The sequence below is a fragment of the Macaca fascicularis genome, chromosome 1, assembly GCF_037993035.2.
Source record: "Macaca fascicularis isolate 582-1 chromosome 1, T2T-MFA8v1.1".
Lineage (NCBI taxonomy): Eukaryota > Metazoa > Chordata > Mammalia > Primates > Cercopithecidae > Macaca > Macaca fascicularis.
Window position 1 is genome coordinate 60,642,572 of NC_088375.1, and position 27,956 is coordinate 60,670,527.

Consider the following 27,956-nt stretch of genomic DNA (forward strand, 5'->3'; position numbering starts at 1 on the left):
CCCTCCCCTGGATTTATTCCTGAGATAGGAAAAGCCACGTTTTATAGGCTGTGGTTTAATTAGCAGGCGCAATCCATCTGCCAAAGTTGGCAGGTATCTTTAAGGAAAATAACTTCCTCATGTGGTTGCTCCTCCCTTTTGCTCTGGAAGCACCAGGATTGTTGCAGTTTTGCAGGCCTTCTGCATAGCTGTTTATATATCACATGCCATAATTCAAATCAAATGGAGAAAAGGACTAGTGTGACTGAAACCCTAAAATTCAAGCGGGTGCGAAGTGAATTCAAGACGTCTCTTCTTTGTTCCTTTGGTTTTCAAGTAACTCCAGGCATGAGAGGGAATAATGAATACAGCGAATCAGGAAAACATTTTACTGAAGAGGATCTCCAAAGTGTACAGTGGCTACCTCTTACCTGTGTCTAACAGAGAAATAGCGGAACTAGCTGGCAAACACACAGGATGAACAGGTTGAAGAGACGGGAGCTATGGCTGATCCCTACATCTTTCCCTCCCAAATATCTGCTAAAGGCAATGCTGGTTAGCCACAAACTCTCGGCACTTGACACCAATGATTTTTAATATTTTCTTAAAAAAATACAAAGGAAATTAACTCTGTAGGTCAATACAATTCAAGGAAAGAGGGGAAAATGGAATTTCAGAGCAAAGATTGTTTAGGTTATCACATTCCCACACTCCCAATACCCATAAAACAAGAATTTCACTCCATGACACGGAGGAACATTGAATGATAGCTCAGAAATGCTGCTAGCTGAGGTACTGAAACTAACAAAAGGATTTTGGTTGTCCTTGATTATTCTGTCCTATGATGAATAAAATCTACACTAAAGGACAAGTAAAGAAAACTTATACCAGAAAAAAAGACCAAATGTACCAAACACAGCAGTACAAACCACTCCTTGGCAGAAGTGTGCTTCTAAAAGAATGGGGCAGCAATCAGGTAGCTGAACTACTAGGCTACTGTCACTCCCAGCCCATCCCCAAATAAATAGTGTGGAAGTGTAATAGTGTAGTAGTATTTGATTCAACAAAGAAAGGCTTTCACCCCCATTCAAGGCAAACATTGCCATGGCTAGATAAGCCCTGGCAGGTAATAAGACGACTGTAAAATCACAGGTACTTCTAGTTTATCCCCAGTTATAGTGAACTCCCACATTGATGTCATCTTCTCTCATCCCAACATTTGTTCACTCTTTTATGCTGTCTCCAGTGCGAAAGACCTTGGGGAAATAAAAAGATCCTTCAAATAATATACCCTTCTCAGTCTTCCAGGTTATGTCATACTTCAGTGCTGTTCTAGGTTCACTCACATTCCATCACATTGAGTTTAATTCACTTATTCTAACTTTAATTCTGATATACAAACCCTGACCTCCAAAAGAAGTGTCAGATGAGTCTCTCTCTCCCTTGCCCCCAAAGTTTTGTGGGGCTCTCCCTTTGGTTTCCCTCTACAATGGAACTGTGTTGCCCCTAGCTACCTGTAGATGAGAAAATGTAGTTGTTCCTGGAAAAAAAAGAAAAAAAAAAGACTTGGATTTTACCAAGCTTACTTAAATTGGTATCTTTCCAATCATCTAGGCTGGATATTACCCACATCTAGTAGGCTATACTCACCTTGCAACATATGAGGCACAACATACATATAGTACACCAAGCACGTGGTAAGTTAGAAATGACAGGAAAATGCTCCCCAAAGCAGTGGGAGAGGCAATGTGGTCTCTCACATCCATTCAATGTGCATTCTTTTCTCTGGAGTATCTGTTACCCACCCTTCTCAGGAGCAAGACCCAGGACGAGGGGGAGTATGTGTCAAATAAGTACAATCATCACTGCACTGGTGCCTGTAATCAACCTGTGCACATAGTGAGAAACAGACATTCTGGAAAGGATTCTTGATTCTCCCACTAACTGTCCACTGGACTGGAATAGCTCTGGATGGTGCTCCAACAATGGTCACTTCTCACGGAGAACACACACACCAGCATCACAGCGCTGGGTTCCCATGGATGTCACGACTTCCCAGCTGTCGATGATAGGGTCATAACATTCAATGCTACTTAGCAGGGAATTACCATCATATCTGAGTGGGAAAGAAGCAAAAGAAAGAAATGAGTCAGTTGCATGCAGTGGCACGTGCCTGTAATCCCAACTACGCAGGAGGCTGAGGTAAGAGGATTGCTTAAGTCCAGGAGGGAATTTGAGAACAGCCTAGGCAACATGGTGAGACCCCGTCTCAATAAAATTTAAAGAAAGAAAGAAATTCGCCTTCTATTCCTTTCCACACAAGTCCTTCATTAAGGCTGCCACTGGAGGCCAGGCATGGTGACTCTCGCCTGTAATCCTAGCACTTTAGGAGGCTGAGGTGGGAGGACTGCTTAAGCCCAGGAGTTGGAGACCAGCCTAGGCAACATAAAAAACTAGTCTGGCACAGTGGCATGCACCTGTGGTCCCAGCTACTCTACTCAGACTCCAGCCTGGGTGACAGAGCAAGACTCTGTCTCTAAAAACTAAAAAAAATCTAATAAAAAATATCAGGTTGCCACTGGAGATATCTACCCCTACCCAAGTCTTGTCTCCATCCAAAAATGAGGATCAGATCACATAGACTCTTGGCTCTGGCTACATATTGAGTCTGGATTAGTTTCTAAATCCTCACCCTGCAATTGCATAGAGTCTCCCCCGAAGCACTGTGGCCCCTACATAGCATCGTGGAGTGGTCATACTGGTGACAGTTGTCCAGGAATCAGTGCGAATGTTGTATGCTTCAACGGAAGAAAGGTGGGCTGTACCATCAAATCCCCCCACCACATAAATATGGTCATTCAGCAGGGCTACTCCTGCACCTGGGGAAAATGAAGGCATTAGCAAACGAATGGTACTAAGCCTAGAATCTGAATTACAGAAATAAACTATCGTCACTAATGACTAGCTGAGTTCTAGAGTAGATGAGAGATATGGACTGGGTCCATACGGGCCTAGAATAATCTAGTCCAGCACAAGTTATTCCACCTATAAACCCTTTGGCTTGGACTTGAAATGATAAAAGGTAAGTAACAATTGTTCTCCTTACTTTCATTAACTCAGAGCCCAACCCTTCTAATTAGGAGAAAGGGAGGAAGAGAAAAAAAAGGCAGCAATAAAGGTTGATGGAGGGAAAGGAGTTGTGATTATGCTTCTGAAGCAATTTTTACCCAGAATAAGTAAACCAGAACGGCACAGTGTTTTCTCCTTTTCTACATCCCAGCCTGCTCCACTTCAAAAAGTTCTCGGTGAAGGTAAGTAGCTACTCTTTTGTCCTTATGCATTAGAGACTTTATTTAACATTTATTTAACATGTACTACACAGACAAAATTGTACTAGATATTCTAAAAAGTAGGGAGAGAACAAAGACATGAAGGCTTTTGCTTACAAATGTATAATCTAGTTGTTAAGTATCAACTGTCTTTATCTTCACTAATATTTAGAGAAAACAGAGATAAGGAGGAGAGCAGAATCTCATTTTTACATTAATCTACAGTTTGCCCCATGCACCACCATTATATATGCAAATGTCTGACAGTACCATCTATTGTCCCTTCCCTCAGATCTAGTCTTACCAGAACGCTTGGTGGCCATTGGTGTAACATTAGTCCAATGTCCTGTATGAGGGTCATATTTCTCAACGGAATTTAAGATATTCAAGCCGTCATATCCTCCTGGAAGACAGAGATCATTCCAGAAAGAGTGGTAAATCCTCATGCCCATTTCTGGTCGGTCTTTCTCTGAGTGCTTCAACTAACTATTTTAGTTTCAATTTTCCCCCAAGAGTTCCATAAGAGAAATCTGACAGTACCCTACTTTCTGCTTATAAGAAAAAGATAATCCCAATTAATGGAAAATATATTAACACACACCAGGGTTTTAGTTGAAGGGAAGTCTATGAACTTCATCCTAGTAAAAAGGAATCCTTACTCACAGTCCACTACCCATTGAGTTCTCTCCCATTCCTGCATCCCAGACTCGATACCTAGACAGTAGATCACTCCGCTGGCCACTACGAGTCCGGCACCTTCCCGAGCGGTCTGCATATCTCCCAGCATGCTCCACTGGTCAATGTTTGGATCATACCGCTCCATACTGGTGTGACGCCTGCTTCCGTCAAAGCCCCCAGAGACATAGATCATATCTGCTCAGAATAAACAAATTACAGACTATTAGAGAATGACAGATTTCTAAGAACTCTTTCCTCTACAAATTTTCCAAGGATTCTTTAAAAGTCTGGGAGCAAAAACAAAGTATTTTTTAATGAGATAAGTCAATTAAGTTTTATAGACAAGGAAGACATCCAAAAAGAATGGGGTAAAATAAAATCCTTAAAAGCATTCAAAGACCACCTGGGAGTTTGCAAAAATACAACTAGTGCCAGTTCCCCACCTAGCACGTTGGAACTTGATTTGCCAACTTTGTAGTCAGTACTGAAACATCCATGAATATCGAACAGCTTCTATTACACTGATATTTCTGAAAGCAAAAAGGAATATTTGTCAGCTGGGCACAGTGGCTCACACCTGTAATCCCAGCACCTTGGGAGGCCGAGGCGGGTGAATCACTTGAGCTCAGGAGTAAGACATCAGCCTGGGCAACATGGCGAAACCCTGTCTCTACTAAACATACAAAAAAATAGCTGGGCATGGTGGTGCATGCCTATAGTCCCAGCTACTCAGGAAGCTGAGGTGGGAGGATCGCTTGAGCTTGGGGAGGTTGAGGCTGCAGTGAGCCGTGATCGTGCCACTGCACTCCAGCCTGGGCAACAAAGAGAGACCCTATCTCAAATAATAGTAACATTTGACCTTAATTTTTTCTCCATATTTCATGCTCCTGCCAGACAACAGGAGAGGTTAAAAACCCTGGTCCAGCCACAGTAAGATGGAAATAATTGCCCTGCACATCCAGCCTACCTCCCAGGGTGGTGGCTCCAGCAAGACCTCGTCGGACATTCATAGGGGCCACAGAATACCAGACCCCATCCTCATCTGCTGTGTAGTCTAGACATTCCACTGAACTAAGGCGGGAACGGCCATCATAGCCACCAATGACGTAGATCCGGTCATGTAGGGACACTGAGGCCACATAACGTCTCTTACGAGTGATGCTCTATGGATTTGGAGAGAAGAGGTACAGAGCATTTCAGTTAGGCAAGTTTTAGGCCTTACCTTTTGCCATCTTCCCTGTTGCATCTGCACACCTCTATGCTTCTTCACCTGTTATCATGAACCCTCCCTGAGTGGTTCATCCTCAAGTGGCTCCCAAATAGCTATCTACTGAACGAAATGCTTGTGGTGCTCTTAAAGATACAAGCTTTCTGCACATCTGCCTCTTTCCAAGGCTTCCAAAAGATTTAACAGTCTTCTGTTATCTAGTATCTGACTCCTTTCTTTTCCATAAGGCACTGGGCTAAGAGACTGATATCCTTCCATAAAGTGGAAAAGTATTCCCACACTGCTAATCAAAGGGCCAGGATTTATTACAAGAACCTTAAAAGGTAGAAGGGTTGGATTTCCATGTTTTCTTAGAAAGTACTATTGTTCATTCAGCACTGAAAGAGACATGCTGAGGAAGACAGATACAAACTTTTTTTTTTTTTTTCCTGAGTTGGGATCTCACTGTCACCAAGGCTGGACTGCAGTGGCACAATCACAGCTCACTGCAACCTCGAACTCCTGGGCTCAAGCAATCCTCTGCCACAGCCTCCCAAGTAGCTAAGGACTACAGGCATGCACCACCATGCCTGGCTAATTTTTTTGTTTACTTTTTTGTAGAGACAGAGTCTCACCATATTGCCCAGGCTGGTCTTGAACTCCTGGCCTCAAGGGATCCTCCCATCTCAGCTTCCCAAAGGGCTGGGATTACAGGTGTGAGCTACCATGCCCAGCCCAAACTTAGCTCAACTGAACACTAGGTTCAATTACACACAATTTAACATTCAGTTCAGTTTAACACAGCATGACCAATGAAATGTGCTGGGAATTATACAGACAGCTTGGCAAGGCACCTAACTAGTGGTGGCCATCTGAGTTTACCTTGACACAGGGCCACTGACATTACTAAGGCATAATCTTCTAATCTAAACAGTCAAAAACTGTTTAGTGAGTACCTACTATGTGCACAAGACTGCTGTAAGAAACATGATCCTGTTATTAGGCTTTTCTACTCTTAAGGCTGGATTAGCTACGATCTGGAGCCAGAGACTAAGGACATTTAAGCTCCCTCCCAACGAATAGCTTTTCTACTCCTAAGGCTGGATTAGCTATGATCTGGACCCAGAGACTGAGGACATTTAAGCTCCCTCCCAACGAATGGTTTCACCATTATTTACTGGCAAAAAGCTCCACTCCTGAGTCTTGGGGTCGTATTTCTCTACCACGTCGATGGGAGACTGCTGGCTTCCGAAGCCCCCAACCACCAAAAGCACTTCATTGGCTCCTGAAGACAAAGGCAGAAAAAAGATGGGTTAGTTCAGCATCCCTGGATGGGTAACTAGTCACAGGGAAGTGTCAACAGAAACAGTTCTAGGATGTCTTGTTTTATGTGACTGAGGGATGCAATCTGAAATGGGAGATAATCATAAGGCTGTCGAATGGGGAGTTATTTCTCCTTGAGGCTGTAGCTCTCAAGTCTCTGAAACTTAAATTTCTGGACAACATTAAAACTCTAGAAAGCAAACTTCAACATGACACTGCACCATTTCTTTTTTTTTTTTTTTTTTTTGGAGACAGAGTTTCACTCTTGTTGCCCAAGCTGGAGTGCAATGGCACAATCTCGGCTCACCACAACCTCCACCTCCTGGGCTCAAGTGATTCTCCTGCCTCAGCCTCCCAAGTAGCTGGGATTACAGGCATATGCCACCATGCCTGGCTAATTTTGTATTTTTAGCAGAGATGGGGTTTCTCCACGTTGGTCAGGCTGGTCCTGAACTCCCGACCTCAGGTGATCTGCCAGCCTCAACCTCCCAAAGTGCTGGGATTACAGGCGTGAGCCACCGTGCCCGGCAACACTGCACCATTTCAACCTATTGAGATGACTGGCTGACATAATACTTGAGGTCTTAAGTGCAGGTGAGAGGCTAAAGGCACTCTCTGCACTTCTCAGCCTGAAAAAACCCAAATTGGGAGGGTTTTTTTGTTGTAATAGGGAAAGAACTCTCCTAACCTTGTCACAAAAAAAAGCTGCATGTTGAAACTTAGGATCCAAGTGATGGATTTAAAGTCTCTTTTTCTGAATTGAGAAAGGGTCTCGCTATATTGCCCAGGCTGATCTCAAACTCCTAGCCTAAAGTGATTCTCCTGCCTCAGCCTCCCAAAGTGCTGGGATTACAGGAATGAGCCACTGTGCCTGGCCTAAAATCTCTTTTTCATGAACATTTCCTTCTCCAATGTAGTCAACTATATGATCATATTCCCTGCCAATTCATCAAAACCACAAGGCAACAAAAGACTAGAGTTTTAAAGGAAAAGTCTTTTTCTCTATTTTCCCAAAGAAGCTATTCTGACAGCCTTTATATCTTCCCCTTCCCCTAAGGCCTTACTCTGATAAAATACTTCCTACCCTGGCTCTTGGAGACAGGGTCTTGCTATATTGCCCAGGCTGGTCTCAAACTCCTGGCCTCAAGCGATATTTCTGCCTTGGCCTACCAAGTAGCTGGGGTTACAGGTATGAGCCACAGCACCTGGCTTGGCTTTTTTCAAAGAGCAAAGTCTCTTTGAGAAAATCCCCTGTGCATGTGCTCCATTAGAACTCAATTAGAACTCATGGAGAGAACAGTTAGCTGGAGCTTTGGAAAATTCAATCACTAGGAAGCATCTAGGAGACCAAAGTGATCTTACAAGTAACCTGGACTTGAAAGAGCAAATGTAGTACCTTGAAGCTGACAGGAAACACAGATAAACCCCTAATGAAGTAATGGATTTGACAATTATCATCAATTGCTGGGCTAGAATCATTATTTCAAAAGCTAACATATTACTATGAGACATTGTGTGCTTCCTAATGGTGATGAATAGGAAGGACCACACTACCATCTAATGAGTCTTTTTTCTAAAAAATTGAGGCTGACTCTTAACAACCCTCTAGTCCAACCACTAGTTTACAGGCAATACATAGGAGAAGAACATGTTAAATGACACTATAAAGATGCCAACAGCAGAGTCCAGAATGTGGGAAATTCTACAGGTCGAATAGCTTGTTTTCTTCAAGAAATAAATTGATTAGTAAAAACCAAAACAGGATGGAAACACTTTGTATTAAAAAGAGACTGAAAAGAGACATGAAATCACTAGCAACGTGTGGACTTTGGCTCCTGATTTGAACAACGTAAGTACTCAAAAACAAACAACAAAAAATTATGGAAAAAAAGTTACACATACACGTACTTATGACAATAAGGAACTGTGTGATTTTAAACAGTGATAATGGCATTCTAGATGTGTCAAAAATTTTATCCTTTTTAGAGACACACGTGGAAGTATGACACATAGTGATGGAATTATATCCAGTCTGGAATTTGCTTCAAAATAGCCTGGGCACAGTGGCTCACGCCTGTAATCCCAACACTTTGGGAGGCCAAGGCTGCCAGATCACTTGAGGTACGGAGTTCGAGACCAGCCTAGCCAACAAGGCAAAACCCCGTCTCTACTAAAAATACAAAAATTATCTGAGTGTGGTGGTGCACACCTGAAATCTCAACTACTCGGGTGGCTCAGGTACAAGAATGCTTGAACTCGGGAAGTGAAGCTTGTAGTGAGCTGAGATGGCGCCACTACACTCCAGCCTGGGCCACAAGGCGAAACTCCATCTCAAAAAAAAAAAAGCTATGTGTTGATATGTTAAAACTGAGTGATGGGTATGGGGGATCATTGTATTACTGTTTTTATGTTTGAGATTTTTCTTAATAAAACATATACACCCACACATAAACCGTGGAGTTTTTCTAAGAGGACACTTGTCTTATGTACTTGCCAAATAAAGTGGACCCTCTCCAAAGTAAGCCAGCAAGTAGGTCTCAGGAGTCAGCTCCTTCGAAAATGAAAGCATGGCCAGGCGCGGTGGCTCACGCCTATAGTCTCAGCACTTTGGGAGGCTGAAGCAGGTAGATCATCTGAGGTCAGGAGTTCAAGACCAGCCTGGCTAACATGGCGAAACCCCGTCTCTACTAAAAATACAAAAATTAGCCGGGTGCGGTGTGCGCACCTGTAATCTTAGCTGCTTGGGAGGCTGAGGCAGGAGAATCACTTGAACCCAGGAGGCAGAGGTTGCAGTAAGCCGAGATCGCACCACTGCACTCCAGACTAGGCAATAGAGCAAGACTCCATCTCAAAAAAAAAAAAAAAAAAAAAAAAATTCAAAGCATATGAATGAAGGGTTCTTTAGTGACTGAACTCACTTATGTCTGCCTAAGAGTACTTCAAATTGGGAGAAGCCAGGACCACAAGTTATTTGTTTTTTCTTTGGGAACACTATTCCCCTACATATTCCTTTTTCTTATTCCACCTCTTCTCTTCCTGACTGGAATAGACAAGGTAAGCGTGATCCTTTTATCCAGACACATTTCCCATGTAGATGAGTATGATGCCAGCAGATGATATATGTATGAATAAAAATTCCCACACCAACCAAGAGGTATTTCCTGTGCTATGCAAATTTTAAAGTTTTCTCCTGATTTTTCAGCTCTTATTTCTGTTGCTTTATATGACTCCCTGCCCCACCCTGCCAACCAAAAAAAAAAAAAAATATATATATATATATATATATATATATGTATGAAGAGGTCAGATACAGTGGCTCATGACTATAATCCTAGCACTTTGGGAGGCCAACGTGGGCAGATTTCTTGTGCCCAGGGGTTCAAGGACACTTTGGGTAACATGGTAAGACTCCTATATCTAAAAAAAATAGCCAGGTGTGGTGGCAAATGCCTGTAGTTCCGCTCCTCCTGAGCCTGACATGGGAGGATCACTTAAGCCCAGGAGGTTAAGGCTGCAGTGAGTAAGGTTGTTCCACTGCACTTTAGCCTGGGGAACAGAGTGAGAACTTGTCTCAAAGAATAAAGTAACATAAAATAAAGAAGGCTGGGAGCAGTGGCTCATGCCTGCAATCACAGCATTTTGGGAGGCCGAGGCAGATGGATCACTTGAGGTCAGGAGTTCGAGGCCAGCCTGGCCAACATGGTGAAACCCCGTCTCTATGAAAAATATAAAAATTAGCCAGGTGTGGTGGCACACACCTGTAGTCCCAGCTACTCGGGAGGATGAGGCACAAGAATCACTTGAACCTGGGAGATGCAGGTTGCAGTGAGCAGAGATTGCACCACTGTACCCCAGCCTGGGTAACACAGCAAGACTCTGTCTAAAAAAACTAAATACAAATACAATACAAAAATTAGCCAGGTGTGGTGGTGTGTGTTTGTAGTCCCAGCTACTCTGGAGGCTGAGGAAGGAGAATCGCTTGAACCTAGGAGGTGGAGGTTGCAGTGAGCTGAGATCACGCCACTGCACTCCAGCCTGGGTGACAAAGCAAGAATGTCTCAAAAATAAAATAAAATAAAAACCCCTCTCTTTCTTGATATTTCATTCAGGTACCTTTTGAAGGGTGGGAGAAAATAAGTAGAAAGGAAATAGATTATAATAAAAACCCAGAGAACGGTCAGTACTTCTTGTTGGCTGAAATTTTCCCAATAAACATTCTACGGTGGAACTTGGTAAGAGGTGTTGGTGTGATTTGCAAAGGAGTTTGTTTTGTTTTGTTTAAAAGACAGGGACTTCCTCTGTCACCTAGGCTGGAGTGTAGTGGCACAATCTCAGCTCACCACAGCATCGACCTTCCAGGCTCAAGCAATCCTCCTACCTCAGCCTCCCGAGTAGCTGGGAGCACAGTGTGTGCCACCAAACCCAGCTATTTTTTTTTTTTTTTTTTTTTTTTTTAATTTTTTACAGAGAGGAGGTCTCACTATGTTGCTCAGGCTGCTCTCTTAACTCCTGAAGCTCAAGCCATGCTCCTGCTTTGGCCTCCCAAAGTGCTGGGATTACAGACATAGGTTTTATGGCTCTAAATGGCTGGGATCCTTCGATCACTGATTCTCAAACTTCTTTGCTGCGAAGGACTCTCTTCACTGTTTTCCCCTGACAGATCCTGTGTTTTGACAGACTGTCTACCAAAGTGAGTTTAAGTAATTAACTTCCCCAGCAACTGCCAACAGAGCTTCTGATAACTATGAGAGCAACAGTGTTTCACACTGAATGGATACAATGTTAGCTAAATCTGAAGTCTTTATTTTGCCTGTTCAGCTTTTTCTAGCACAAAAATGATTTTCTTTTAGAATATTTAAAAATAACTCAAGGACTAGTATAATCACCATCCCCACTCACATATTACCCCTCCCTGTTAAAAAGACTTGAAAAGTTTTTTCCTTGTGATTATAAAACATATAATATACATTTTTACTGCTAAAAAACTTGGAAAATACAGACAAGTATTATGAAAAAAATTACCCACAGTTCCACAATACAAAGACACACCAAAATATAACATAATTTCCTTCCGGCCTTGTTTCTACACATTTATAAAACACAAATGGGGGCCTGGCACAGTGGCTCGCACCTGTAATCCCAGCACTTTGGGAGGCTGAGGCAGGTGGATCACGAAGCCAGGAGTTTAAGACCAGCCTGGCCAACGTGGTGAAACCCCATCTCTGGTGAAAATACAAAAATTAGCCGGACGTGGTGGCACGTGCCTGTAATCCCAGCTACTCGGGAGGTTGAGGCAGGAGAATTGCTTGAACTCAGGAAACAGAGATTGCAGTGAGCCAAGATTGCACCATTGCACTCCAGCCTGGGTGACAGAACAAGACTCCATCAAAAAACAAAAACAAAAACAAAAAAAATCCAAAAATAAACAAACAAAAAACCCCACAAATGTGACCATATTATATTATATGCTGATGTTTTTCATTTTGCAAATATACAAATAAGTCTTTTAGTACATGGTTATAATATTCTTAGGCATTTCGGGGTTCATAATTTTGGGTTATAAACAATCACATAAATAACCCTGTGATAAATATCCTGAACGTGAAACTTTTCCTAGTTGTTTTCTTAAAGAAATGGGAAGAATGCTGAGTAATGAACATGAATTAGAAAAAAAGTTTTTGAGCCAGGCATGGTGGCTTACACCTGTAACCCTAGCACTTTGGGAGGCCAAAGCAGGCGGATTGCACAAGCCCAGGAGATCAAGACTAGCCTGAGCAGCATGGTAAAACCTGTCTCTACTAAAAATAAAAAAAATTAGCCAGGTCTGGTGGTGCACACCTGTAGTCCCAAGTCCCAGCTACCTGGGAGGCTGAGGTGGGAGGATCACTTGAGCCCAGGAAGTGGATGCTGCAGTGAGCCAAGATCATGCCACTGCACTATAGCGACAGAGTGAGACCTTGTATCAAAACAAACAAACAAAATAGACGACCATGGTGGCACACGCCTGTAGTCCTAGCTACTGAGGAGGCTGAGGTGGGAGGATTGCTTGAGCCCAGGAAGTGGAGTCTCAGTGAGCCAAGATCATGCCACTGCACGCTAGCCTAGGAGGCAGAGTGAGACCCTGTCTCAAAAAAAAAAAGAAAAAAAAAATTTTTATATATAAGGTGTCTTTTTGAAATTGTTACCAATTATACCCCCACCAACACTATAAAGGTGCCAACTCATTCTATTTTCTGAGGCACTGGATAGATTTTAAATCTCTGACACTCTGGTAGGCAAAAAATTGTATGTTTAATTCTTTATTACTAAGACCCTATTATTAATTAGGTTGCACTCCCTCCCTTATATCAATAGCCAGCTTTACTTGCCCTTCTGCAAACTGTGCACTCAAATCTATATTGTTTCTCTCATGCATTCTTGTTTATTTTATTTTTAGATACAAGGTCTTGCTCTGTTGCCCAGGCTGGAGTGCACTGGTGTAATCATGGCTCACTGCAGCCTCAGCCTTGACCTCCTGGCTCAAGCATCCTCCCAGCCTCCCACTTCAGCTTCCCTAGTAGTTGGGACCACTAATTTTTTTCTTTTCTTTTTCTTTTTTTTGAGACGGAGTCTCGCTCTGTCGCCCAGGCTGGAGTGCAGTGGCGCGATCTTGGCTCACTGCAAGCTCCGCCTCCCGGGTTCACGCCATTCTCCTGCCTCAGCCTCCCGAGTAGCTGGGACTACAGGCGCCCACAACCGCGCCCGGCTAATTTTTTGTATTTTTAGTAGAGACGGGGTTTCACCGTGGTCTCGATCTCCTGACCTTGTGATCCGCCCGCCTCGGCCTCCCAAAGTGCTGGGATTACAGGCGTGAGCCACCGCGCCTGGCCCCTCTTTTCTTTTCTTTTCTTTTTTTTGAGACAGAGTCTTACTCTGTGGCCCAGGATGGAGTGCAGTGGTGTGATCTCGGCTCACTGCAACCTCTGTCTCCTGGGCTAAAATGATTCTCCTGCCTCAACCTCCCCAATAGCTAGGATTACAGGCGTGTGTTACCATGCCCGGCTAATTTTTATATTTTTAGTAGAGACAGAGTTTCACCCAGTTGGCCAGGCTGGTCTTGAATTCCTGGGCTCCATCGCCCACCTCAGCCTCTCAAAGTGCTGGGATTACAGGTATGAGCCACTGCTCTTGGCCCTGTCTCATGCATTCTTTACACACAAATGGTTTTAACCCTTTAACGCTTTACTTATTTATCTATTTTGTTGTTGTTGTTGTTGTTGTTGAGACAGAGTCGCCCAGGCTGGGGTGCAGTGGCCAGATCTCAGCTCACTGCAAGCTCCGCCTCCCGGGTTTACGCCATTCTCCTGCCTCAGCCTCCCGAGTAGCTGGGACTACAGGCGCCCGCCACCTTGCCTGGCTAGTTTTTTGTATTTTTTAGTAGAGACGGGGTTTCACCATGTTAGCCAGGATGGTCTCGATCTCCTGACCTCGTGATCCGCCCGTCTCGGCCTCCCAAAGTGCTGGGATTACAGGCTTGAGCCACCGCGCCCGGCCTTATCTATCTATTTATGAGATAAGAGTTTTGCTCTTGTTGCCTAGGCTGGAGTGCAATGGCGCGATCTTGGTTCACTGCAATCTCCACCTCCCGGGTTCTAGCGATTCTCCTGAGTAGCTGGGATTACAGGCATGTGCCACTACGCCCAGCTAATTCTGTAGTTTTAGTAGAGACGGGATTTCTCCATTTGGTAAGGCTGGTCTCGAACTCCTGACCTCTGGTGATCTGCCTGCCTCAGCCTCCCAAAGTGCTGGGATTACAGGCGTGAGCCACTCCGCTGGCCAACCCTTTAACCCTTTAAAGGGTTGTTCCAAACCTATGTTCCTAATTTGTCATAATTTTGTATATTTTTTTTATTCAAATATGTTTTTATTCTTTGTCATTTCTTCCACTATTTTGTGCCTAGAAAGTCTTTCTCCTCCAGAAGAACTCCTAAGGTTTTAATGTTTTAACCCTAAGTTGGAGACCAATACTTAAACAATCTGACTCGTGTAAAAAAAAGTTAATGAAAGAGTCAATCCAGAAAGAAGCCTGTTTGTTCTCTGCCAATGATGGAGTACTTGTTAAGTGAGATTTTTATCTTTTTAATGAGAAAACCTTGTCTAGGACATCTGACAAGAACAGTGTGAAAAAGCACATTTCTAAAACTGAAGAACCTGGCAGTGGCATGGTCATTATTTTTAGGAGGGGAAGGGGAGTGTGTGTATGCCGTGATACGTTTTAGAGGAATAGGTGCTGTGATACGCTGTTAGAGGAACAGGGCAGATGCAGGACTGCTAAATAACAGGGTTCAGAGACTCACATTTCCATTTGCATTGATCTTTAGTTCAAAAAAGGAGACAGCCACAAATTAGAAAAGCAATTTCCATTATATCTTCTTTGAGACAGTAATGGGTAAGGTTAATAACTAAAAATCCCTTATTTGGCAGACTATTTTTTTTTTTTTTTTGAGACGGAGTCTCGCTCTGTCACCCAGGCTGGAGTGCGGTGGCCGGATCTCAGCTCACTGCAAGCTCCGCCTCCCGGGTTCACGCCATTCTCCTGCCTCAGCCTCCCGAGTAGCTGGGACTATAGGCGCCCGCCACCTCGCCCGGCTAGTTTTTTGTATTTTTTAGTAGAGACGGGGTTTCACCGTGTTAGCCAGGATGGTCTCGATCTCCTGACCTCGTGATCCGCCCGTCTCGGCCTCCCAAAGTGCTGGGATTACAGGCGTGAGCCACCGCGCCCGGCCAGGCAGACTATTTTAACTTGGCTGTCAATTTAATTTCCTTCTGCTGTACGCAGAAGAGTCATTATCCTGGTAGCTGGTTTAGCAGCCAATATGATAGAGATGGGTAGAGGACATGATGGTAAGAACAATCTACTTTCTAAGGCAATAACAAAGCGATACTAAGCATCTAATTGGAAACTGCTTCAGCATTTCCCTTCTAGAACTTCTGAAAAATAACCTCAAGACTATGAAGATAGTAGATTCACAGTCTAATCCTTTAACGTCGGGGGAATAAGCAAGTTCTCTAACCAAGCAGAAGCCCCTTTTGCTGCCTGTTCAGAGATACGCAGGAAATGTACCTTCAAAGAATCTTCTGGGTTTACTGATTCACAAAAATTTTCATTAGCTTTTAGTTCAATTTAATAAGCAAATAATGAGTACTATCATGCAAAAAGGAAACATTTTTCTATGTTGGAAAGTACCTTAGTGATTGAACGTTAACTCTCTTGATATAAAGAACTGGAAACCCAGAGAAGTTAAAGGACTTGTCCAACAGCAAGTTACCAGAGTGAGTGACGGACACGGGAGTAAAAATAAAAGTAAGCAAAATGTCTTATCTCCTAGTGCCAGGTTCTTTCCACTACGTCACTGGCTCTCATAGGTTGAGTAACCCTTATCTGAAATGCTTAGGACAAGAAGTGCTTCAGATTTCAGACATTTTTGGATTTTTGTAATATCTGCATTATTTATTTGCATAACTATTTGCACATCCCTAATTCAGAAACCCCAAATTCAAAACGCTTCATTGAGCATTTCCTTTGAGCATTACGTTGGCACTCAAAGTTTTAGATTTTGGAGCATTCTGAATTTCAGATTAGGGTTACTCAACCCAAATTTTTTTTTTTTTTTTTTTTTTGAGACAGAGTCTTGCTCTGTCGCTCAGGCAGGAGTGCAGTGGCGTGATCTTGGTTCACTGCAGGCTCTGTCTCCTGGGTTCAGGCCATTCTCCTGTCTTAGCCTCCTGAGTAGCTTGGACTACAGGAGCCCACCACCACGCCCGGCTAATTTTTTTTTTTTTTTTTTTTTTTGTATTTTTAGTGGAGACGGGGTTTCACTGTGTTAAGCAGGATGGTCTCGATCTCCTGATCTCGTGATCCACCCGCCTCGGCCTCCCAAAGTGCTGGGATTACAGGCGTGAGCCACCGCACCCGGCCACCCAATCTGATTTTTAAAAATAATAATTATTTTTTAAAAAACAAAAGTAGGCCGGGCGCGGTGGTTCACGCCTGTAATCCCATCCAGCACTTTGGGAGGCCGAGGTGGGCGGATCACGAGGTCAGGAGATTGACACCATCCTGGCTAACAGGGTGAAACCCTGTCTCTACTAAAAACACAAAAAATTAGACGGGCGCTGTGGCGGGCACCTGTAGTCCCAGCTACTCGAGAGGCTGAGGCAGGAGAATGGCGTGAACCCAGGAGGCGGAGCTTGCAGTGAGCCGAGATCGTGCCACTGCACTCCAGCCTGGGCGACACAGTGAGACTCCATCTCAAAAAAAAAAAAAAAAAAAAAAATACAAAAAATTAGCCAAGCATGGTGGCACACACCTGTAATTCCAGCTACTTGGGAGGCTGAGGCAGGAGAATCACTTGAACCTAGGAGGCAGAGGTTGCAGTGAGCAAAGATTATGCCACTGCACTCCAGCCTGGGTAACAAGAGCAAAACGGCATCTCAAAAAAAAAAAAAAGTTCCTACCCTGGGAGGAAAGGGAGAATTGGGAGTTATTGTTTAATGGGTACAGAGTTTCAGTCTCGTTAAGATGAAAAGAGAGATTGATTGTATAACAACGTAAGTGTATTTAACATGATTCAACTGTACATGTAAAAATGGTTAAGATGCTAAATTTTACGCTAAATATATTTAATTTATTTATTTTGAGATGGAGTGCAATGGCACAATCTCGGCTCACTGCAACCTCCGCCTCCCAGGTTCAAGTGAGTCTCCTGCCTCAGCCTCCGAAGTAGCTGGGATTACAGGTGTGTGCCACCATACTCTGCCAATTTTTGTATTTTTAGTACAGATGGGGTTTTGCCATGTTGGCCAGGCTGGTCTCAAACTACTGACCTCAAGTGATCTGCCCACCTTGGCCTCCCAAAGTGCTGAGACACAGTGCCTGGTCTGTTACATATATTTTACAAAAAAGAAAAAAAGACTTCCATCCAGAAGGTATACAAATATTTTCCTATAATTTCTTCTAATATTTTCATAGTTTTTCAACATTCAGTCCTTCAGTCTATCTTGTGTTGATATGTATCTTTGTACGAAGCATATGAAACACAGATCACATTTTGTCATCTTGCAGTAATAGAAAATACCATCAACAATGCCCTTTCTAAAAGTTCTCTTTTTTTTTTTTTTTTTTTTTTTGAGACGGAGTCTCGCGCTGTGTCACCCAGGCTGGAGTGCAGTGGCGCGATCTCGGCTCACTGCAAGCTCCGCCTCCCAGGTTCACGCCATTCTCCTGCCTCAGCCTCCGGAGTAGCTGGGACTACAGGCGCCCGCCACCGCGCCCGGCTAGTTTTTTTTGTATTTTTAGTAGAAACGGGGTTTCACCATGTTAGCCAGGATGGTCTCGATCTCCTGACCTCGTGATCCACCCGCCTCGGCCTCCCAAAGTGCTGGGATTACAGGCTTGAGCCACCGCGCCCGGCCTAAAAGTTCTCTTTTTAAAATACAGTATCTTTGAGTGGTAAGATTATAGATGATTTTTATTTATTTTTTGGTTCTCTGTATTTCTAAAGTTCTACATTGAACATACAGTACTTATGCCATTAAAAAATATAGGGGAGCTAGCCACGCATGGTGGCTCATGCCTGTAATCCCAGCACTTTGGGAGGCCGAGGTGGGTGGATCAATTGCAGCCAGGAGTTTGAGACCAATCTGGTCAACATGGAGAAACCCTGTCTCTACTAAAAATACAAAAATTAGCTGGGGATGGTGGCAGTCGCCTGTTGTCCCACCTACTCGGGAGGCTGAGGCACAAGAATTGCTTGAACCTGGGAGAGGTTGTAGTGAGCCAAGATTGCTCCACTGCACTCCAGCCTGGGTGGCAGAGCAAGACTGTCTCAAAAAAAAAAAAAAATTATATATATATATATATGGGACAACTGTAATCCCAGCACTTTGGGAGGCCAAAGCAGGTGAACTGTTTGAGTCCAGGAGTTCAAGACCCAGCCTGGGCAACAAAGGAAGGCTCTGTCTCTACAAAAGAATACAAAAATTAGCCAGGCATAGTGGCCGGTGCCTGTGGTCCCAGCTACTTGGGAGGCTAAGGTATGAAGACTGCTTGAGTCCAGGAGGCTAAGGCTGCAGTGAACCGAGATCATGCCACTGCACTCCACCCTGGGCAACATAGTGAGACCCCATTTCTATTAGAAAAAATAAAATATAGGGGATAAATCACCATTCTACCTAAATCCATCAGTGAGCTGCTTAATTATCAACACCTTAGCATGCATGATGAGTCCTCAGTCAGATAAAAGGAAACAATAAAACAAAATACCACCCCATACATATAGAGTAATTCATAACTTATAAAATGCTTTTATACATTATACACCTAGGCTCTTGGTACAGTGAAGCAGAGAGAATAGGAAATGTAAAGTATGGTAAATATCTGAGTACTTAGTGTGTGCCAGCTATAGTGTTAGGTATCTTATATACATTATCTCATTTAATCCTCCCAACAGCTCATTGAGATAAGACACTAACTCTCATCTTAGTGGTAGATGCATAGGCTCAGATAAATTGATATCTTGCCCAACCAGTCACTGCTGGGGCTTGGATGTGAACGTAGATCTATTTGCTAAGATAATAGCTAATACACATAGTTATTATGTGCCAAGAACTGTATTAAGGCTTTACATAAATAACTTTATTTACTTTTCATAACAATGTTACAGGCAGGTGCTATGATGATTCCAGATGAGGCAACTGAAGCACACAGAGGTTAAGGTTCCTGCCCAAGTTAATATACCTAGTACGAGGTAAACTGGTACCTACACTGACAGTCACTGCCAAAACCCATGTACTTTCTACCATACTGGGCTCCTTTTCTTCCTCTCTTCATTCCGGAATGGAAAAACCACACAAGGGGAAGTGAAGAGGTAGGTGGAAGCACTATGTGGCACTAAAATTATCTGATTCACAGAATCTAAATAATATTGACAAAAAATTGTAACATGTTATGTAATGCTTGACAATGTATCAAGTGCTTTTAGATTTTATCTTATTTAATTTCCAAATGGTTATGTGAAGTAGATAGAGAAGATATCCTTGATTATAGGAAAGAAAACTTAGAGTGGTAAAGCGACTTGTCTGAGATGATAGAAGAAAAGATCTGAAACAAGGTCTCTGTACTTCTTTTTTTTTTTTTGAGACAGAATATCGCTCTGTCGCCCAGGCTGGAGTGCAGTGGCCAGATCTCAGCTCACTGCAAGCTCTGCCTCCCGGGTTTAAGCCATTCTCCTGCCTCAGCCTCCCGAGTAGCTGGGACTACAGGTGCCCGCCACCTCGCTTGGCCAGTTTTTTGTGTTTTTTAGTAGAGATGGGGTTTCACCGTGTTAGCCAGGATGGTCTCGATCTCCTGACCCCGTGATCCGCCCGTCTCAGCCTCCCAAAGTGCTGGGATTACAGGCTTGAGCCACCGCACCCGGCTGTACTTCTTATAGAGTGTTATTTTCAACTACGTTGTCACCTGCAAGAAGTAGCTGAAAAGCATGCCCTCATTCTGCCAAGGTATCAGCTTACCTAGGCGAGCCCTTGTCCTGGGTCCCTGCATCTGACTCCGAAGTTCAGGCCTCAGATGAAACTTCTTTGCTTCATCAACCAGATCCCTGCATTGTAAACTACAGCGGATGAAAGGCTGAAATACAGCAGACAGTAGAGTGAGGCACAGGGGATACCTATAATACTATAAGAGTACAAATGGCACATGCAAAGAATTAACTTCTGACTACAGAAAACCAGTTTCCAAAGCCCTGTGATTCCAGGAGTACTGCTGGTAGTAACTATACTCTGAGTTTCCAGAATGATTTTTAAAATTTACTTGAAAAATAGATAATATATAAGATGAATAAAAAATCAAATGACATAAACATGTATGTTGAGCAGTATTTCCCATCTATCTCAGTGCTTACATTTAACTATTTTTACATAGTTTGTACGCCCTTTCAGGGATTATGCAAACATAAGTACATAATAACTAATAAGAATTTTAAGGGGGAAACCAAAAAGATTGTTATTTTCTGGGTGACAGGAAGAATCGTATTTTGTCTGAAATATCTCCCCCACAGTCTTGTTGTAATTACCATGTCTGTTTTGGATAGCTCTGTACTAGACATCTTTCATTTGCCTCCCAACTTGCTCTGTACCCTTTTCCATTCTGTTCTCTGGCTCAGAAGACTGGCCTATATGAACTGTGTCAATAGGGCTTTCTATGCCTTCTAGCTTCTGGTTGGGATCAGTCCAACCAAAGGTCAAGGTTTCTCTCAAGGAAGTGACTCTCCATGATTCTCTTTCCTTTAAGGTTCTAGTAACCACTCCTCAACCTTGTCCCTTCGGGCTTAGGGGTTGCTAATAGCTTGTGTCCTAGATCCAGGTTATTTCATGGTCTTTTATTGTTTCTCTGAACTTGCACCTTTGTAAACAGCTTCTTTATTTTAAAAAACTCTTCTGACCGGGCGCGGTGGCTCAAGCCTGTAATCCCAGCACTTTGGGAGGCCGAGACGGGCAGATCACGAGGTCAGGAGATCGAGACCATCCTGGCTGACACGGTGAAACCCCGTCTCTACTTTAAAAATACAAAAAACTAGCCAGGCGAGGTGGCGGGCGCCTGTAGTCCCAGCTACTCGGGAGGCTGAGGCAGGAGAATGGCGTGAACCCAGGAGGCGGAGCTTGCAGTGAGCTGAGATCTGGCCACTGCACGCCAGCCTGGGCGGCAGAGCGAGACTCTGTCTCAAAAAAAAAAACAAAAACAAAAAAAACTCTTCTAAAATTGTCCTGTTTTAGACTATAGCATCTGTTTCCTGTTGGGACCCTAAAGGACACAGCTCTAATTAAATAGCACCTCTATTAACCTGAGCCAAGAAGTTCTCAGTTGAACTGGAAAGGAAAACAAACAATAAATAGTAGTAAACACTTATGTAGAAAGACATGGTTTTAAAAGCTTTCACATAGTTACTCAATGCTAACAATAACCTATGAGGAAGGTACTATTATCATCTCTGGTTTACAGATAAGAAAGCTGAGGCACAAATATATTAAGACATCTGCTAAAAGTTCACAGAATAAGTGGTGAATTTGGGATTTCAGGCCCGAGTGTGGTTCCAGAGTCTGTGTTCCTAACCACAATGTAAAGAACTGACACAAGGGATATGTGAATTGGTTGTAAGAAAGACAGAAATCACAAATAGGAGAAAAAGAGTTTCAGATGTGACACTAACCATCCTGCAACTTTTCTAATGTGAACAACTGAAGAACTGTTAGTAGTTAACTAAGAGATCTAGGACTGGGCCAGCAAGAAGAACTCTCTTGCTGGCTCACCTACATGTTATAAATCAGTGCTCCCTCGAAGTATGGTCCAGGCAACATAGGTGGCATATATGGTAAAAATTATGAAAAAGTATCACAGAGAACTTAAGTTGGAGAAACACTTTTATAAATAAACTCAACATATGACTGAAGTTGACACTAAAACACAGCAAATTCCTTTCATGCTGGCTTCACCAGAAGTCAAAAATGAAGAGGCTTGCTAAGTGTGGCATAAGGGCAATTTGGAGAAGGGGACAAAGTTTATTATCAGGTGTTTATACAAAACACTTAGGGGCATGTAAAACATATACAGCAAAACACAAAATTGAACCACAGATTTTCATTTGTGTCAAGAGTCTGCCAAGAAATTCACTTTTCTTAGAAATATGCTTGGGAACTACCCAGCACCACTCTCACTGGCATTCCTAGACAGGCAAACCAGGAGACTCTGTGCCTACGTTAAAATAATCAGTTTTGAATACAGAACACTAAGGTAAGAGTTTGTCAAGGTTTTGGATCCTGAGAGTGTTGCACCACTTACCTCAGCATCTATTACATCCGTGATATACCTGGGGGTCAGCAGGGGCATACGCACATACTGTAGCAGGTTAGGCAAGGATTCTTCCCGCTCTTTCTTGGCATGCTTCACCCAGTTGATGACAGCCTCAAAGACTGGCTCTTCAGAATCCACCTGTAAATGTGTAATTACACACCGTGGATCCTAGTTTTCCAATTAGCTCACCATCTCAAAAAGTAACCACGTTCACTTTCTCCTTCCTGCTTTCCCATTGCCCATCACCATTATTTCCCATCTTCCAGAAACAGCTAGGCTCTTGGGAAAACATTTTTTTCAGACACAGCTAACAGACCAGGAAAAGAATTATAGTCAATTTGGGTTATACACACACACACACACACACACACACACACACACACACATATGAATGATAAACAGTACGTAATAAATCACTAGTCACATATTGGCCTTCGTTTCAGAATTTTCCCCATTCCTGAATTGCCTCTGGTCATCTCTCTAACTTTAGGGAAGGTAGGTGGGGGAATCTGTTGCCTTATTGACAATCAGCTCTTGAAATAATTTTTAGTCATAATTGTTATCTAATGATCTCCAGGCTCACCCCTCAAATTGTTCATCCAAGCCTCTGAAGCAGGAGCTTTTCTAACATCATTAGTTGCTGTTTTCAAAAGCATTATCGCCTTTCTGCCCGTGGATGCTGCCAAAGTAGTATCTTTAAAGTCTGTCTTCTCCCTGCCCTCAGGTCTAAGTCAGAGTCTCCAAAAGAGCCCGAACAGCGGAGGAAGCTCTTCATTGGAGGGTTGAGCTTTGAAATAACCAATGAGAGCCTAAGGAGTCATTCTGAGCAATGGGGAATGCTCATGGACTGTGTGGTAATGAGAGATCCAAACACCAAGCGCTCAGGGGCTTTGGGTTTGTCACATTGGCCACTGTGGAGAAGGTGGATGCAGCCATGAATGCAAGGCCTCACAAGGTGGATGGAAGAGTCATGGAACCAAAGAGAGCTGTCTCAAAAGAAGATTCTCAAAAGACCAGGTGCCCACTTAACTGTGAAAAAGGTATTTGTTGGCAGCATTAAAGAAGACACTGAAGAACATCACCTAAGAGATTTTTTAACAGTTTGGAAAAATTGAAGTGATTGAAATCATGACTGACTGAGCCAGTGGCAAGAAAAGGGGCTTTGCCTTTGTAACCTTTGATGACCATGACTCTGTGAATAAGACTGTCATTCAGAAATAACACCCTATGAATGGCCACAACTGTGAAGTTAGGAGAGCCCTGTCAAAGTAAGAGATGGCTAGTGCTTCATCCAGCCAAAGAAGTCGAAGTGGTTCTGGAAACTTTGCTGGTGGTCGTGGAGGTGGTTTCAGTTGAGATGACAGCTGTGGTGGTGGTGGATAAGCGGCAGTGGGGATGGCTATAATGGATTTGGTAATGATGGAAGCAATTCTGGAGGTGGTGGAAGCTACAGTGATTTTGGCAATTACAAGACCCATGAAGGGAGGAAACTTTGGAGGCCGAAGCTCTGGGCCCCTATGGTGGTAGAGACTAATACTTTGCCAAACCACGAAACCAAGGTGGCTATGGTGGTTCCAGTAGCAGCAGTAGCTATGGCAATGGCAGAAGATTTTAATTAGGAAATAAAGCTTAGCTGGAGGGGGAGCCAGAGAAGTGACAGGGAGGCTACAGGTTACAACAGATTTGTGAATTTAGCCAAGCACAGTGGTGGCAGGGCCTAACTGCTACAAAGCAGACATATTTTACACAAATACTCATGTGTATGGGCAAAAAACTCGAGGACTGTATTTGTGATTAATTGTATAATAGGTTATTTTAGTTTCTGTTCTGTGGAAAGTGTAAAGCATTCCAACAAAGGGTTTTAATGCAGATTTTTTTTTTTGCAGCCATGCTGTTGATTGCCAAATGTAATAGTCTGATCGTGATGCTGAATAAATGTCTTAAAAAAAATAAAAAGGAAAAGCATTATCAATTAGCCTTCAAGGAACTACTGTGTATTAGGCACTATGCTATTTGAGAAGATATAATTAATTAATCATCTGGAGAACTTAGGTCTAAGATTACATATGACCAATTAGATAATGGGAGATACACTCTAAAAAAAAACCTATTCTACAATACTGGAAGGTCCTAGGTATATAATAACACCTAGAACTTCCCAAAGACAGACACCTGAATACAGGTCCTGTGTCCCTTCTACAAGCCCCTAGAGAGTACATATTCTGGGAGATACCTTTCAGAGTGTCACTGTGACTAGATAAAAAAATCACTCTGTAAACTTTTTCCAAGAACTGTGATACTCTAAAAATGCAGACAGTGTTTCAAAAAGTGCATTCATTTGAGGGAGTTACTGAACTCCTCTCCTAAGTGCCAGGCACTGCCCTGGAAACTGATTACACAATGGTGAACAAATCAGATATGGTGAACAAATCAGATATGATCCATGCTCTTAAGTGGGGAGTCAAACTGCTAAATCAGAAAAATGAAAAAACTCACTATTATTACATACTATATAGGAAAGGTACTGGGGCTATGAGACAGAACAACATGAGATTTTCTGGTTTAGATTGGTGAGGCAGGGAAGGCCTCCTTGAAGAAGCAACAAATTGAAATCTGATGGATGAGTAGCAGTTAGCCAGGGGGAGTAAGACAGTACTCCCAGGCAGGACCCGGCACGGTAGCTCATGCCTGTAATCCTAGCACTTTGGGAGGCCGAGGCAGGCAGATCACGACGTCAGGAGATCGAGACCATTCTGGCTAACACAGTGAAATCCCATCTCTACTAAAAATACAAAAAATTAACCAGGGCGTGGTGGCGGGCGCCTGTAGTCCCAGCTACTCAAGAGGCTGAGGCAGGAGAATGGCGTGAACCTGGAAGGCGGAGCTTGCAGTAAGCCAAGGTCGCGCCACTGCACTTCAGCCTGGGCGACAGAGCAAGACTCTATCTCAAAAAAAAAAAAAAAGAAAAAAAAGAGAGAGAGAGAGAGTACTCCCAGGCAGAGAGAAGAGCACACTCAAAAGCACCAGAAGTGCATTGTCCAATACACTACCCATGTGTGGCTATTTACATTCACCATAATTAAAATTAAAAATCAGCTTCTCAGTTGCATTAGCTACATTTCAAGTGCCCGATAGCAACATGGGGCTAGCAGGAGCAAACTAAACAGTATAGATATAGAGTACTTCCATCTTCGTAGAATGTTCCATTGAACAGCTCTGTCCTACAGCAAAAAAGAACTGGCAGCTTGAGGAAATGACTAGAAGGCTAGTGTAGCAGAGTGAATGAGGGTGATAGAGGAGTAAAATATGAAGCTGGAGAGTCAAGCAAGGGCCAGATACAGAGAGCATTAGAATACTGGATTTCACTCTAAGTGCAACTTGAAATCATCCGCAGGTTTCAAGCAGGCTACTGATATGATCATATTGATGTTTTGTAAACATTATCCTGGCTACTGTGGGTAGAACAGTTTAAAGGGCCAAGAGCTAGAAGAGCTTAGACGCTGCTCTGGTATATCAGGCAAAATGTGAAGGTGCTTACAGGACTATAGTTGTGGCAGTGGTGAGAGAGAAATAGACACATTGGAGAAATACTTGGGAGGTCAAACTAACCCAGGCAATTGTTGGATAAGATGCAGGGGAGGGTACAGAAGGTGTCCTTGATCTTAATTTAAAACTTTTATATGATTGGCTAATAGTTTTAAGCAGATACATGCTAGACTCTGACACATTCTAGGTTAAATTAGATACATCAATTTAAAGATGGAGCTTTTCAATCATGAGCAGAGGTTTTTTAGTTTCTTTTTTAAGACTAATCAAGGCTGGGTGCAGTGGCTTACGCTTGTAATCCCAGCACTTTGGGAGGCCGAGGCGGGCAGATCACGAGGTCAGGAGATCGAGACCACGGTGAAATCCCATCTCTATTAAAAATACAAAAAATTAGCCGGGCATGGTGGTGGGCACCTGTAGTCCCAGCTACTTGGAGAGGCTAAGGCAGGAGAATGGTGTGAACCTGGGAGGCGGAGCTTGCAGTGAGCCGAGATTACACTACTGCACTCCAGCCTGGGCAACAGAGCGACACTCCATCTCAAAAAAAAAAAAAGACTAATCAAATGAAGCAGCAGGTGTGGAGCAGGAACAAAGAAATCTGTAACTGAGTATGATCAACAGTTGTAAACACCACTGCCCTCAGACCAGCCATGAGCAGATAATCATGAGCAGAATTTAGAATAAATTAGAATTGCAGAAAAACAGCTAATGGGGAAGAAAAAACCCAAACATTAATGCCTCACTACAGAGAAAAATAGATTTTCTCCACAATAGATTTTCACAAAGAATTCTCTTGTGTATTAGGTACTGGCGTTCTTATTTTATGCTCGGAACAGTCCTGTGTACTCAGTACTAATATTATCTACATTTTATAGAAGAGGAAACTGAAGATTAGTGGTTAGGTAACACATACCACACAGCCAAGACTAAATCCCAGTTGGACTCTAAAACCCATGCTGTTTTAACCAACAAGACATCCTGCTTCCCATTGTTTTAAGTACTATTATTTTATTTAATAAGAGGAAGCATTAGCAACTGGGAGTCAGACATCTGGTTCCTATTTCTGGCTGGTATATGGAACAGAAAACAATATGTCACTTGCTTTCTTTCCAGAAAAAAAGCAAAGGGCAGTCTTGGCACACATTTAAAAAAAAAACTATACATAAGAGTTCTCAAGCTGTTTTTCATTTCAGCTTCTAAATAAGGTTAGTTATTTGTTCTCTCCGGCCCCATCCAGTTTTATTCCAAAGCCTGTATAGTTCCAAAAGAAATGACTTCTGTGATTGTTTCCTGACTTGGACAATTAGAAACAAAATGGAAACATGACCAGCTCATAGCTGAGTGATTAAGAGAATAGACTCTGGAGTCAGACTACTCGAATTTGAAACCTGGCTCTACCACTTACTAGTGCTGGTATGATGGTTAAACTCCAATCTTCACTTTCCTCCTGTGAAAAATGAAGATGTGAGAATTAAATGAGAGAAAAATACCAAGAATGGTGCCATTAGAATGGAAGCTCCAGTGGACAGGGATTTTTGTTTTGTTCATAATTTGATCTCTAGCACCTGGAAATGTTCTGGGCACACAGTAAGTGTTCAACAAATATTTAGTAAGTGAACCAACAGTAAATGCTGAGTAAGTATTAGCTATTATATGTAGTGAATGTCAAATCTGTAGTGCTCATTCTATTCACTGTATTTTCCAATATGTGGACAAATCAAGAAAAATCAAGATATTCTAGTGAACTGCCAGTTTCCAAGTCTGATGAATATGTTTTTTGGCTGTGGCTGTGATTTCAGCACAAGGATACAACGTCCTGCACTAAGAGGCTGAGAACTACGATTTTAGCAAATTCTTGACTCAACAGCATTTGCAACAGCAGCTTCTCTGGGCTGATACAGAGCCCAGTATGTCAGGCTAGAAAATAATTCCTCTACAGTTGGAACCAATGTCACTAATGTGCTCTAATCCTTTTTCCCTCAGAACAGTCACTAGAGAAAGATGTAAA

The 27,956-nt window shown here is 42.9% G+C and overlaps 1 protein-coding gene across 6 annotated transcripts in view; it reads right to left on the bottom strand.

Moving 5' to 3' along the window:
• Window positions 1-556: 556 nt before the first annotated feature.
• The window catches only part of KLHL12 (kelch like family member 12), a 38,741-nt gene continuing 11,341 nt past the window's right edge, over window positions 557-27,956 (bottom strand). The window contains exons 5-13 of one of the 6 annotated variants that reach the window (XM_065539720.2): window positions 27,354-27,395; window positions 22,391-22,540; window positions 20,068-20,182; window positions 6,372-6,478; window positions 4,954-5,149; window positions 4,023-4,181; window positions 3,613-3,711; window positions 2,672-2,858; window positions 557-2,095 (exon numbers count right to left, since the gene is read on the bottom strand). In XM_065539720.2, the coding sequence (XP_065395792.1) occupies window positions 1,969-2,095; window positions 2,672-2,858; window positions 3,613-3,711; window positions 4,023-4,181; window positions 4,954-5,149; window positions 6,372-6,478; window positions 20,068-20,182; window positions 22,391-22,540; window positions 27,354-27,395 (1,182 nt within the window). In that variant the 3' untranslated portion in view covers window positions 557-1,968. The remainder of the gene's footprint in view (window positions 2,096-2,671; window positions 2,859-3,612; window positions 3,712-4,022; window positions 4,182-4,953; window positions 5,150-6,371; window positions 6,479-20,067; window positions 20,183-22,390; window positions 22,541-27,353; window positions 27,396-27,956) is intronic. The other 5 variants (XR_012431588.1, XM_005540461.4, XM_045395099.3 and 2 more) reach the window with 5 other exon arrangements.